This window comes from Neodiprion lecontei, chromosome 7 (genome assembly GCF_021901455.1).
Source record: "Neodiprion lecontei isolate iyNeoLeco1 chromosome 7, iyNeoLeco1.1, whole genome shotgun sequence".
Taxonomy (NCBI): domain Eukaryota; kingdom Metazoa; phylum Arthropoda; class Insecta; order Hymenoptera; family Diprionidae; genus Neodiprion; species Neodiprion lecontei.
Window position 1 is genome coordinate 26,701,760 of NC_060266.1, and position 15,164 is coordinate 26,716,923.

General features: G+C 47.3%; 1 protein-coding gene across 5 annotated transcripts in view; it reads left to right on the forward strand.

The window, feature by feature from the left end:
• LOC107225440 (protein dead ringer) overlaps positions 1-15,164 on the forward strand; it is a 91,485-nt gene that overhangs the window by 58,872 nt on the left and 17,449 nt on the right. For all 5 annotated transcript variants that reach the window (XM_046744559.1, XM_046744560.1, XM_046744561.1 and 2 more), the window contains one exon: positions 4,598-4,670. In XM_046744559.1, coding sequence (XP_046600515.1) covers positions 4,598-4,670 — 73 coding nt within the window. The remainder of the gene's footprint in view (positions 1-4,597; positions 4,671-15,164) is intronic.

Genomic DNA, 15,164 nt, shown 5'->3' on the forward strand with positions numbered 1-15,164 from the left:
ACGCGAGTTATTCCACAAGTTGTACCACTGTGGATTTGCCGCAGTTATTCCAGATGGCTGGAAAATTAGGCTGGTGTTTAAAATCATACAAGAACGAGGAGCAAATGGATATCTCACTTTAAGGGCCTTTCGGACAAGTAACAAAAACGTAGGATCAATCTGGCGTAGAGCTTGTTAAGTGTTACACGCGGTTTTGGCCAAGAAAAGGGAATTGTGGACAAGTGGGAAAGACCTCATCAGATTAGAAGAGGATTTATCTTTATCCGAAAGCCGATATCGGACGAATAAAGCTGATTGATTCGGTCCAAGGAATAGGCGGACGGAAAGCATTGAGTACTGCACTCGTCCTCGTCCTCGACCGTGGTCGTTCTTCGATCGTCCGCGTACAAATAAACGGCACGAATTGTAGTAGTTGAAACTGCGTCATTATTCCGCGTTGGGATAACTTGTCCTTAGTTGATATTCATTGTCCTTGATGGGCGTCATCTCAAATTTATATAATTTTTCCATGCAAAATATGTCGTCAGCATTTTCATAACTGCGACGAGATTCCATTTTGCATCGATGTACCTACCTACCCATTGTATTTGCTACGCATATGCATACGGGCGCGCGCGCTGACGCACGCACACGCTCGCACACACAATACGCGTACCGCCAAGGTATAAAGAATACATCGTCCCGGCAAATGGCGAACCCAGGCGAAATCGTTACCGCAACCGTGCGTCGCGTCCGCGCATTGATAGCTGGTATGGAGATTTTATAGGACCGTAACGGCCGTCCTGCACTTACGTCATAATAATTATAATTGCCTTCGGTATCTGTGATACTTAAATACCTGCACGTCGCGCGGCTAGAAGCACGTTATAACGGCGGAGTTCTGGCGCCATTATTCTACCCCGCGTAGGTACATGATAACGTTGGATCTTCGAAGATGCACCGTAACTGCGCGTCGCTTACCCACTTCTCGGTACCTAGAAAGATGCTTCATGCCAAGCACTGTACCGGTAAATTTTCTGAAAATAAATCTCGTTTGCTCCTCTTGTCTTACCGATACCGTTTTCCATCTAGCGCGGCTGGCATTTCAGAGCTATGACCGATACGACTCCGTCGAGTACGGAGTCCAAACGATGATGTGAAAGGTCGAAGAACGATTTTTTGCGTATATACAAAGGGGTGCAATTTCGCGAGTATGTATCTTATCCCGGGTAAATCTTGCAACTCTTGGGTTAGTACGGGTATAGGTGGCGCGGGAGCGGCGTTAATGTAAGTCACGCGTTGCGAAGGCTTGCCCTTAAAAACTTTACTACCGGAAGTTGACTCGAGGCTGCAGCTTGTGCACTCGGCGAAGGAGCGATTCAGCGAATAGTGTAGGTGCGTACAGTCGGCCTGTCTGCCTGCCTACCTCACCCCTCGCGCTCGTATAGAAGTACTCGTGCATACAACCAATTACATAATTAACGCAATAAGAAAACAAGGATCGCTCGGTCAGGGTTTTACAAGGGGGCAGTGGGTTGGAAATTTTACTTCATTATTACCACGGTCCTCGCGTTATCGGCACTCTCGTTGTTGTTGTTGTTGTTATTTTAACTCTTCTATTCGTATCGAATAAGATCTTCGTGCCATCCTCGTTAGACCTTTGAGTATATTTTTCGCCAGGCTACACCTTTAACTTTTGCAAGTAGTCTACTCTGCCATTGGATACGACGCGTGTACTTCGGCGCTTCTACAATTTGCCAGATACGGCAAGTTTCCGTAGTTAAACTGTTGGTTATCTCGGTGAATTATCAACGCTAGGCAGGAAGAGTATACCCAGGTCTTCGCTATCGCAATCTCTTTGCCGAGAAAAAGCCGAGCATCGATAATTATTGGTCGTTAAACCTAGCGACGTGTTGCAAAAAGGTACGGGGTTAGAAGCCGGGGAACAGAAAGTGATAAGATGGCTGTTTCACAAGTGTGCGCACGCATGCCTGTATTATAGGATGCACGCGGCAAGGTCGATTCTCACGTACGTCTGCCGCGAGGCGTTGCTCGCATGTACGGGTGGATAGGCAGTGCAAGTTTGATAGGTATGCATGCCTAATTTAATGCGCATCCATGCATCTAACAATGATGGTACTTGCGAGGGGATCCGAAAGCGATGAACGCATGCCGTTAGTAAACATTGAAAAGGACTCGTCGCGTCGCGGCGAGGCGAGGCGAGGTTAGGTGAGGTGAGGTGAGGTGAGGTGAGGTGAGGTGAGGTGAGGTGAGGTGAGGTGAGGTGATCTGAGGTGAGGTGAGGTGAGGTGAGGTGATTACCCGACAGCTCGTCCCTGATCGTCTATCGCGCAAGGGCGCGAACCTTTGAGTCTACGGAATAGGAAAGCTAAGACCGAAAACGCCGGAAGGGTGGAGTCTCGTTGGGAATGGAGCAAACGAATCTTGGAGAGCGAATTCCGTTCTCATTTATCTCGTTTGTCTCATTCTCCCGGACTCCCGACTCCCGACTCCCTTATTCATTCTTGCCTCTCACCTCTTACCCCTTGCCACCTTCATCTTCTCCTTTCCCTTCTCCAACGCATCAGAGGCTCGTCAGTCAGTCTCTACTTAACGGTAGATCAATCAATACTCTGGTTCAACTTCTATCTCTCTCCCTCTCTCTCTCGCGCGCGCACACACACACACACACACACACACACACACACACACACACACACACACACACACACACGCGCACGCACGCACGCACGCACGCACGCACGCACGCACGCACACACACACACACACAAACACCTTCCATCTGTTCTCCGTGAGTATGTTGTGTCGGTGCCGTCTCTAACGAGTTTCTCTGTGCTACGGAGGAAAGAAAAACGAAACAGTGGAGAGAAACAACGAAAAACAAAAGCGCAAGAAAATGCTACAAAATGATTTTGAGAAATACTCCGCTCGCGAAATGAACTGTATCGGTTGACTGCTCGTGGTTGGTAGGCGGACACCAGGACTGCGAGGTCGGTACGTTTAAGTAGGTATCTGTAACAGGGGTCACATATTGTATCGGGCACATCCAGACACATCGGAATGACCCATATACATTATACTGAAGCTTTGCCGAAATGGAAGACGCCGGGGGTGGGTCTCTAAAACATTCGATGCAGGAACGGCGGGATGTATCGCAAGAAAACTTCATCTCTTCCGTCCTAGTAATTCTGGGTATAGGTACTGATTAGTTTCAAGTTTGCGGAAGCTGTTCTTGGTCGCCAAGTTCAAGGTATTTTACCAGCTCCTTTACAATACTTTCTATTTTGTTGATAGGATACGTAAATCTGGTGCGACGCGTACCGAGAACGGTATGAAATGTTTGTCAAGCTGCGTTCGATCAGCTGCACACCTGCGGTATCGGGACGACTAATTATGTGTATAAGGTACCATCTTCAGGCAGAGAACGGATACAATAGAACAGGAGAAGTAATCATTTAAAAGGCACTGGGTCAAACGATGCAAGTGTTAGGTACATACGTTGTTCGCAAATGGCTATAATAAATTAATAACAGTCCCCTCTAGGGGTCCCTTAGCAGAGGTACGGGTGCGACGACGCGGTTGTCTCGGACTGCACTGCGACGTGTTAAGTATAAATTATCGTGGGCAGATCTACGAAGGAAGGAGAGCTGCCCTCTCCTGCCTCCCTCCGTATTATAAAAGCAATTAAAAGCTTTCGAATTAGATATAGCACATCGTACATAACAAATATGATAATGCGTTCTGTTTGCCCGAAGGGGCTTAGTTTCGTTTGGTCGAAAGGAAGAGAAGGGGTTAGCGGCGGGTTAAACGGAATCATTAATAACGCGGGCTAAGTAATCTGTCCATGGCTCGGCCACCATGCGTCCGGCTCGTACGCCTCTTCGAGTGGGTCTTCTTACCCCGTGGTTGAGTAAAGCTCCTTCCTTCCTACCTTCTCTCTCTCTCTCTCTCTCTCTCTCTCTCTCTCTCTCTCTTCCATACAGGGTAGCTCCGATAATAATTGCTTCGAGAGTAAAAAGAAAATAGCAGTAGCGGTAGGTGCTGAATTTTCGAAAGGGGAGCCTAAAGTCAGTGTGTAATCGACACGGTTGTGGGTGAAAAAAATATTTTATTTTAACGTATACCACTCTTCTATGCTATTACCTTTGAAAATCTGTATAGTCTGATATCTGGCCCTCGCCTCGACGGACTGACTCTGATATATGGTAACAAGTATTAGGTACGTTATGACGTAGATATAACGACTAGTTATTATTGTTTTACTTTCGCGTTTACCTATATCGCCGGTATTTTTCCAAATCGGGTGTCTAAACGCGTCGATGGTCAGGGATCAGTTGTAATGAAAATTTACATACAATGAGCAGATACCGCGGTGGATATTCGAAATACTCGACTTTCATCCCCGGTAGCATATTGTGCCATGTATATTTTGCTGTAATTCAAACTGCCTGCAGTATCTCGAAATAGCGCGGCCTCGCGTGTAATACGCGTTATCCCATCATCGTTAGACGTAATACATGCAACGGAGCACGGGCAATTAAGATTGATTGGCCATATTTGCAATTCACACGAAACATTGATTTTCCTTATTTTTTAGCTGTACGAGATCAACGATGACCCGAAACGCAAGGAATTCTTGGACGATCTTTTCAGCTACATGCAAAAACGCGGTGAGTTTATGATACAAGTTTGCAATTACGTTAGATAACGATTGGCGTACCCAAGCGCGTCTTCGCGGTCCGTTCGGTTCTGACAGTTGGCATTCCCCGTGCCACCTGAGGATGTGGTCCACAGCGTCCACGTGCACGGGAAACGGCGCGATGCGGGCTACGGAAATGAAACACGTGTCCGTGTCTCTTGGTTCGCTCAAAACAGCTTCCACCTTATCACCAGCTCTTCGCTTCGCTGCTTTTTTTACAGGACGCTATAGGGGTGCGTCGTCAGCTGGTCTGCCGTGTCTATTTTTTGAACGTCGCACTCTACGCCGATCCGCTCGGCAGTGCCGTACCTTTCGGTAACCCTTGGAACTTGATTTAATTCTTGTTGAAAATGTGACAAATTGCCACGACTGTTCTCGTGCAATTTCCAAGGCTACCCTACCATCGCTTGATCGTCGTTGTCACAGCGACTGAAATTACTACGACTTGGAGACAATATGGCCGCGGGGATATACGTCGCGTTTGTTTGCTTTGAATGAATAATTTGAGCCTTGAATGTACGTCAATCGTTGATCACCAGAGCTAATATTTATTCTATTAATTCCTGGCGAGGCGAGCCTCGCGCTGCATGATCGCAAAAGGTTCGACTATAAGCCAGATGATATTATGCAACGTTTGTACTCTCAACGCGCCGGGTGCCAAAGTCGCTCGTCTGATTCAACGGCAAACTCCGTGAGGAACACACCTACGCATTTATCGCAAATATTACCGCGAAACCGGTCATACGGTAAAACTTTTCCTAATCCACACCTCTTGCACGGTACAGAATTCTGCTTGCGATCCGTAACGCTTTCTTCATCTTCGTGCGTGTCGTCGTGTAAAAAATCACGAGTCGGAAGGCAACCGGCGCATTGGATAAGCGGAAGAAAGGAGAGCGGAAGGAAAAAGAGCTCGCCGCATATCCGCGGTGGTACATCATATTGAGCGTACATATGTTTATAGGTAGTTGGGACACGTTCGATGGGGTATTGAATACACGTACCCTGTGAATGGCTAAGAAACAGTCTTAGCAAATGCGTTAGCGACAGACCGGAAACGCGAGGCCTCTAATTATAAACATGGCGGACTCGTCCATCAATCAACCGCTTGGAGATGTGTCAAGCCTCTTCCCTCCCGTCCTTCCTTTCCCCGCCGTCCAACTTCTCTCTGTCTTCTTCACCCTGCCTCCTCTCCCGCCCTCTTGGGCTCCAACTCCGAGTCGGAGATGATGCTATTATTGTCTCTAACCTCCCCGGCAATAATTATAGAGGTTTAGATCAACACGACGCGTGTCTTTCACGGTTCAAGATCATTCTTCTACCGGCTTGACGATAACTAAATATATGGCGCGAGCACACGTACTACGTATACGTGTATAATAAACCGTAGATGCGTTATGCTGGATTATGTACCGGAATTGTTAAAGTTTCTGCGACCGGTTTGAATAAGAGAAAGAAAGTCCATCTCTTACAGCTTCCATTTTCTAATACCTTTTTCATCTGTGGCACGAATTCCCTTTACGTGCCGGACGCTGGCGCATTACTTTTCAATTGAACGCCCGACGTGTACAGGTATGAGAGACATTGTTACACGCCAGGTTGAATCGGGAACGGGGTGCAATCACTTGATACCGGGGATTGAAATCATTGTGCAAAAGCATCTCTCTTCTCCATCCCACGCGAGGAATCGAGCCTGTGTTGGGTCCGAGCGACGATGGGGCCCCCCGTGGGGGTCAGTTATTGTGCCGGCGTCGAGCCCACGCACAATAATTCAACACCACTACGTTACACATAACACCTCAATGCTCGCATGCCGTTGAACCAACGATCGAAGTATACCTACTTGCGGCCTATGCGTCAATGTGTGGATGTCCATCATGCGCGCGTGTATCTATACATTCGTGTAGTGTACGCGAGGGCAGTGGTAGGTATACGGATGTGTGAGTAAACGACCATTCATCACCTACCTCTGCAGCCTATTAGTCCAGACACCACCAATTTGTGTTTGTTATCACCACTCATCCCTTTTCTTCCTCGTTCGTTACCCTTGACTATTTTCACCCTCGGGTATCCCTTTTCATACAATCCGACGTGTTATCCAACGCACTCGCGTTCACTCCTCACGGCCCTCGGTATGGTTTGAATTCTACGAGTATAAGGATCGGGCAGGCCTGACTTTTTTCTTTGTAACATCGTGAAGGGAAACCCCGTTGCTCAATCATCTTTCAATCAATGAAACCGTCCGGTGGAAAAACTAGATGTTGAAATTGTTATTCGCCTGGAGTTTGTTTTTTTCCTCTCTATCTGCAAGGCATAAAAGCACGTTCACCTGTGATTCGCCACATCTGGTGGAGCATTATCGATATTATATTGGGCTAAGAGCGATTTTACAGGGCGAGTTTCATTTCGCTATCCGTTAACGTCTACGGTTCTACATGATCGGATCTTTGAAATGTTTTGACCCTGAGGAAACGATTCGCGGAGTAAGTATATTTGCGGGCAGTTTATTTATTAGGGACAGGCAGATAGTCCTACACCATCTCTTCTGACCAAATGTTATAAATCTCCAGCCATTTAATATGCAAATTTCACCATCTCTCGCAGTACAGTCTCATTGTCTTGCTTCTTTTTCTCCTTCTCTTTTTTCTTATTCTTCTTCTTTTCCCCCCGTTGCCGCTCTGCATCATCTCTTTCCTTTACCCTTTTTTTTTTTATATCTCCTGAGCCGCGAACGAGTTTCAATTGCCAACGCAAATCATACCAGTGGCATCTGTTATACCTTTCCGTTCCTGTTCAACAATTCCAATATGAGTAACCTGTCGCAATTTATTACACTATGTACGAAGAGGCCATGAGACCATGGAACAGCACGAAGAGATGAAAATGGACATGTAACGCCCAGCGATCATCAGCGTACACTGCGTTCTTGCTCTGCTACCCGGTGACGTTAGATCCGAGAGCACAAAATATAACGATCTTCTCTCTTTCCTCGACGATCGTGATACCGCGATTCCTCCGCGAGTAGCGCGCGCGAGCCCGCACGGCGTGTTCCATACGACGGCACACGAGTACTACCTCCTCCCGTACCTACATACACGCCACGGCATCGCGGCAAAGTTGTGAACACGTGTTTTAGCCATGAACGTTTCCTCAACACACATGTGAACAAGAAGTCGGTGCGTGCGCCAAACGTATACAAGTATTGACCTCTCGCTCAGCCGCGTGTTACATGTAGGATCCCACTCGTCGCGCATACGCACGGGTATACGTATAGCCACGGTGAAATGTATTTCTATTTAATGTCCGACGGTATATTCCGCACGGCAGCCTGCATATGTAAGGGGAATTCTCACAACGACACCAGCCGACAGGTACATGCATATGTAGGTTAGGTATAGGCAATATGCCTCCCCGCGCTTTTCCTCGCATCTCTCAAATCCCGTTCCAACCCTACGTGCATCCCGCCTTTGAACGTCGCGCGGCGGGGTATAACTTTTACGCGACCTCGCGCCTAGACGATCGGGAGCTTGCGGTGACTCGTTTTGCAATAAGAAACGTTTCCCAGTCGCTACTGCAACAAAAGGCGTCGCGTGATTTGCTTCGGGCAATAAGCGTTTCATTTTCGTTATTATTCCGTGTTTTGTTCTAAAAGGCACGTACGCTGCCTACTAACTAGCTCCTAGCACGACACCACTTTGCTCATGGATCGTCCGGTCCGAGTTATGCTACGGTCGTACACCTACACACGTAATGCAGGTGCCTCGCACGTCTCGGCGCAGGGTGAATATCTTTAAGAAATCAGGACTTGAACGCTGGATCTCGTAAAAGTAACTCTCGACAGTCATTTCGAGTTTTGACAGGACATCGCGACACGAATGATTGTACATATTACGTATAGATAAACTTGGCTTGGTTATTTATAATACAGAAAAGACATCAAATGCTACACCGTGGCTCAAAATATCCGTCAAATTTTATATTCCGACGGTTTATTTCTCGTCCGTACCCTGAATTGTCGAATCTTACCGAAAACTTGCGCCACCAACTGGCGATCGGTCGTAGTTACGAATTACAGACATTACACACCTATTGTATCTATGGTGAATCGTTTTAACCAACGAATAATGGCGGGTCAATTCCTCTGATACTCAAATCCCATGCAACGCTGTAGATGTAGGTACTGCATGCAAACCAACTTGTCAGCTACTTCGGTTTACGGCAGATTGTCGTCCAGAAATAGTTTCCGGGATCGCTGTGCAGTCGCGTTTGACCTAGCCAAAGTTCATCACCTAATAAGTATTAAAATTATTATATTTTTCTAATACATTTCCCGGAAATGAGAAGTGGGCCAGTTGAAGGGTCTAAAGGGGATTCGGTAAGGGGAGGGGGGTCGCGGCGGCAGCGGCGGCAATGGAGCGACTATAAAGACTCCCGAGTAAATTAAAATCACTTCTGACCTGTAGGGAAACGAGCGTAGGTATACATATGTATATATATATATATATATATATATATATATATATATATATATATATATATATATATATATATATATACAGTATCTACGCCATCGGTACATATGCGAGCGGATGCCCGTCTGCATCTACGTATCCCGTAACGCATCCATTCGCTGCTCTCGCGTGCCAAGATTCTTAATTTAGTGCGATAGCCTTTCATATTCGGGCTCGCCCTCCGAGTCCACGGACTCTCGTCTTGGCAATGGGAGAAAGTGATAGCGATGCTCTCTAAAAAATTTAAGTCGCGTTGAAACAGTAATATTGTAAAATTGAATCGGGATGAAATTACCGGCCGGAACGACTTTGATCCCCCTCCGTGAACAGTGAAAGGGACCGAAAATTTCACTCCGTGCCATCTAACAATGTCATCCAAATTTTACGGAGGCGGATACTGCAACCTAAGGCTGAAACCTTGAACCCGATCCCAATCACAATGATTGATCAACGAGCAACCATGGTGCACCCAATACAGGTATAACACTTACCGCAGCCATCCACAGTCCTCGACGTCTACCATGTCGAAAAAATATTCATTTGTTCGTTTATTCGTTTCTTTGCCAACGTGTTGATTTATCCAAGTTAAGGTTTACTCGACCGAGTGGAATAAAACGTTCGGACAATCTGCCGCGGAAGCAGGGGTTATAAGCCTAGGCCGGGGATTCTGGCCGTTAAATTGCTGCCGGTGTCGTACATACGCCAACTCAGCGAGAATCAAAATAACCTTGGTCAGAACGAGCAGATATTTATTACATTATGAAGTTACGGGGTCGTTCTATATTGGATCAATGTTGTGAAGCATTTGGGAGGTCCTCGTAAATATTCGAATACGTTCATAAAATAAATTCTTCCCGGTTTATTCTCCAGTTTTGGTGTAAGGCTGGATGGTTCGAGGTGTAACTTGGTCGTAGAGTCATTGTGCATGACGAGGCTTTGACCGATCGCTCGTAAACCATTTTCAGAATTTTTCCCGGAATTAGAGAAAGCGAATTTGCTCTCGGGGTTACCTTGAGAACTTAAAAACCGGGGGCCAGACCGGACTCGGGATGGACCCGGCCCACCCGCTGGCTTTAGAGGACCTTAAACCAGGATTATGTCAGGATTACGGAGGTCTCGGAGAAGGCTTCGTCCGACACTATACCTACACACATTCACACATAAACACACAATCATCTAGTATGCATGAAAGACTATAGGTAGGTACCACTTTTAGCGAGCCGCATAAACTTCATCTGGAGACCGTTGCAGGTCTAGGTAGACATAATGCTTCTCGTTATTTTTCTCGCTGTGTAAAACTTGCCAATCTTACAATCCGGGGATGATGGGTTTCGATACAAGAACCGCCAGGTTCGTATCATACGGATGGTCTTCGGTAACTGCGTCCAAATACCGTGGACGTGTCACATACATTTCGTATTGTGACGAGACGGTGTTATCGAAAAATTCCCGAAGACGCCGGACTTTATCGTAGATATCCTAAATATGTATACCGTACTGTATCTAGTCTTGGGAAGAAGATTTGACTGTGAAAATCAGCAAGAAAATGCAAATCAGCAAAAATTGAAGAAAAAAATTTGTGAGGGGTTCGAATGTTGGACGAGGTAAATGGACACCGTCAGGGCTGGATGTACCGTGGACACTGCTGCACTTCGGCTCGTTGCAGCAGATGGTGGCACGTGGGCCGGGATCATTGGCGGGAAGACGCGAAAACCAGTTAGCCGAATGATGCTGCACATTCTGGCTGTCTCCGCGCGAAGGAAGGCGGTATACTTATACCGCTGCCGGTGGTGATCATCAGTTACGCCCGAGTCACGTAATTGTCGAATTCTTGCCAGTTCCCTTCGTGTCTCTCTGCTCTACAGTCGACACGGCTTCTACACGGTGAAAAGCGTGGCAACTGGCAGGTTTACTCCAGGAGCCACTTATCCTTCCGACTCCCTTATTCACGACAAGCCGCGGAGGGTTGGTACGGGTAAACTGTCAAGGAGTAAATTAATTGAGTAAACTTTGTATTGCGCGTGGTAAGTTTGACGGGATCCCCCTCCGGACCTCTTCGGCTCTCGCGCTCTGCACATTATTCTCTATGCTCCTACCGGCATCAGCCTCCATCCCGCCGGTTTCCTCCTCCACGCCTCCCGCTCTCGAGAAACGACGGCATCCCGACTTTGTTGTTCTTACTTTGATCTAACTGTAGGTTACACTTTCGTCTTCTCACGCCTGTCACAACGGTCGCATACCTTTTTTCAGAAAATTTAACACACCTCATTTCTTCCATCCAAATCCCATACGGTTAGTTACATCAAGTCGAGATATTATTTCCAACACACTGTTATTTATCACCCGGTGGACACGTCCTGATACATAGATTTCCTGCTCTTGTATTAGCCATTCTCCACCAGACATCCGAGCGGCCGCCAGTCGAGAACTCACGAGGAAATTCTCACAGGTTACAGATGAATTTTCCACAGGTTCGGTTCACCGTCACGATGCCGAGGATATCTGTGTTCTTAGTATTTATCTAAGCGGAAAATTTGTAGAGAACGGAAATCGTGTCTAGATAAAAATGTTTTGGCCAAAATCGGACGTACATGTCTCGTCTATCGGCATCGTGTTCATTATATAGTGAAATGTACTAAACGGTGAATCAACGAAATGTCAACAATTTTCAAGTGCCGTTGATTCATTAATACGACACTGCGTACAACTTGTTGCGTAACGCAATGGTGTCGCATCGCTGTAAACCAAGTTTCGGAACGTTGGTACCAGCTTGATTTTATTCCGGTGGAGTTACGCTCGAACGTACGAAACACCTTCTGTGCGCTTGCGACAGAAAAGCGATTTGGTAATTAATTATGCTTGTAAACAATATACCGAACCTCATCCCCGACATACCGATACAGGTTCGCGAAGCCCGTGATATGTTAAGTCGCCGGCCGAAGCGTTCTGCCGAATCTCCAGAAAGGTGCCGCCGGCTGTCCAGTTACACCTGACTCACACTCTTTATATACCGTCGTGTTTGCTTTGGTGGTATTTGGCAGTCGACTGAAAGTTGAAAGATTCCATCCAGTCGTGGTCCGCTACCTCGCTAATTCGCGCCACAACTTGCCACAGTTTCACTGCTAAGCCTTATGCCTCCCTACCACCCGCACCACCTTTTTCCCTCCATTATCTCCAACATTTACATTCGCGTTCCGAAGTGGTAAATTACCTCAATCGGAAGAATAGCGAGGAAATAAAGAAGGAGGGAATAACTAAATACCGAAGACCCTGGCAGAACGGTCACATGTGAAAACCAAAAATCTTATCGTAGTACCCTGTAGTGAAGACTTCTCCGGAATTCAAGTGAAAATACTTGACTTATTAAAATTGTAAAATCTTTAGAGGCATATTTGCCGTCTGGTGGTTCATTACAGTTGACCAATCCGTGGAGCTCTGTGCGCCGCGCTGCGCTGTTGTAGAGATTTGGGTCGCAGAGTCGACGCCGTCCAAAAGCCACACCGGAAGTTGTCGATTTCCAAGAATCTCTCTCCTATGCTCCCACAGCCATCGGCGTGGTTTTCTGTTTTGCCCCTGTTTTTCTTTTCTATTTATCATGTATTGATCTTCAAATCTCTTCACTCTTCCCATATCACAGCTTACCGTGAGAAACGGAGTATCAAAGCTTTTTACAATTCATTCAAATCATGATTCAGCCCAAGCTGTGAATTCAATTCAAGAGGGCACGTTACAATTCCGAAAATGAGATATTTTATTTCACCTACAAAAAATTCAAATTGCAAACATACACACATCAACTAGAAACCCTGCGTTGTACATACTAAAGTTTTTCATCGTGATTCACCCTTTTAGAAGCAATGCATGTTTGATTCGCTATGTTTTACTGCAGATGATTGGTTTCAAGAATAATCGTCCGCAATGCGCAGAGGCTTCCGGTGTGTTCAGCGTGCACCTACTGGTTACAAGTCCAGCCAGGCGAAAATACCACCACCACCAATATCATGTGGCGCAACCCCCAAGCCCTAGATCCTTGCCGCAGGTACTCGTTAATTTTGAATCAAATAATTGTATCTCGTTTATCCGTAGGCTGACCCATCTGTTCCCGGTACACCCAGATCTATCTAGGATCGTATATGTTGAGCGTGGGTGTGCTCCGTGATCCAGCCGAGTTATAATCTCGGAAAACAAAACGTTCCAATATGGATGAGCCCGCGGCACCCTCTCCGGAGTGGCTGCGGTGGTAGCACCAGTTGAACGGGGTTTCGTTCCCGCAACTTAGCCCCAAGTGTGACTCCGGTCTTCGGGGACATACGTGCGGGGTGAAATAGACAAAACACGATCACATCCATAATCTTCACCAGGGCGTGGCTCCTGCTGAATAATTTCAAGCTAGGCTTGAAATCCGTCGACATGGGTGGTCGGCTGGGTCGAGGAGACGAGACGCCGTCGCGTACGAATAACGACGAGACGCTCTTAACCTTTAACTGGCACCGTGGAACACAACGGCGGATCTTACGCGAGTTATAGAGACGGTGATAAAGTTTGGAAATAATATCACGCGAGCGATAAACCGGCGTAATGCTCTTGCGGCTTTGATAGATTTTACGAGGGTGTTTGATTCGCTCGAGCACTATCCCGCCATGGCTCTCCTGCACCCTTCGGGTTGTTCAACGTTTCTTTCTCTCATTCCTCCCCCTCTCCGCGTAATTCTCTATACCCGCGTCCCGATTTCGGATGACGCGGGTCTGTTGCGGCCCACGACGAATCCTACAGACTGTCGACAGTGTGGCGATGCTTTGATGTGACGTCGAATGGCCTTTTGATTGCCACGCGCTCCGTTGCCGTCAAGGCGTGCGTATCAGCTACATCCCACGGTTTAAGGTGAATCCTCCGGACCTCCGAGAAGAGTCACTCGGTACTCTCGCCCGGACCTGCACGCTCTCTTCCTGCGCGTCAGTGTGCCTGTGTAACACGCCTCGCGACACGTGTCTTCGCGCGGATAAAAACTCTCGAGCAGCATCCCGTTGACGTCGACCACGCGACAAAGAGAAACCGATTCTCGCGCGACTCGCGACACTTGCTGCCAAACATCCACTGTCAACGATTATCAAACAAGTATCTGACAATCTTGCAAACCTAGTAAGTTCATGGACTTCCGTTCTGATCTGATTTTGTCCCTCGGCTATTCACGTATCTCGTTTGCCAACTATACGCTTCACGCGCGACGACTTTGCCAGGGTGCTTGATAGCCCAAAGTTTTCTTTGTCGCTTATTCTTTGTCCGTCGTCTTCGTGAGATCGATAATATCGTATTGCAGATGCACGCTGGGCCGCGGAGGTGGCGGAAAGCTCATCGCCAGGAGTGTCGCTGAAAGTGAGTGTAACTCGGTCGACGGATCGTAAATCTCAGCAATAATTCCACGAAATCCTAACAAGATTATAAACCCGCGGATTGTAGCGCCGCGCCCGGCATCCTCCTCTTCGTCCCTCCCGTTGCCGCCTCTCTTCAGCCGAGGTTTTGCATTCCTCTCTCTCTTTCTACGCCATCTCTCCGCCGTTTCTCTCTTCTATCGTTACCTTTTCTCGCGCCCGAAGGAGATCTATTTATAATACGTTTGCGTCTTTGTGGGCCAGCCGGTAAGGTAGTAAACGTCACGTGTATTTCATACGAAACTTCAACTCAACTCCACCTACCTCTCTTGACCTTCTCTCTCTCTCTCTTACCCCCTCTCTGTATAAGTCTATGTTTACCAGCTCATTTCTTTCCTTCAAACGCCCGAGTGCACCCCTCCCGTATCGAGGGCACCCAGCTTCTGTGTTTCCCGCTCTGCGCGAACTCCCATTCCATCGTTTTACACCTTGTTTGCTCGACGTCGACCAGTCTAATTTTCTCGCGGAGTGAATGCGACCCGCATTGACCGGTATATTACCAAAATCACCTATGCGGCACGCGATTCA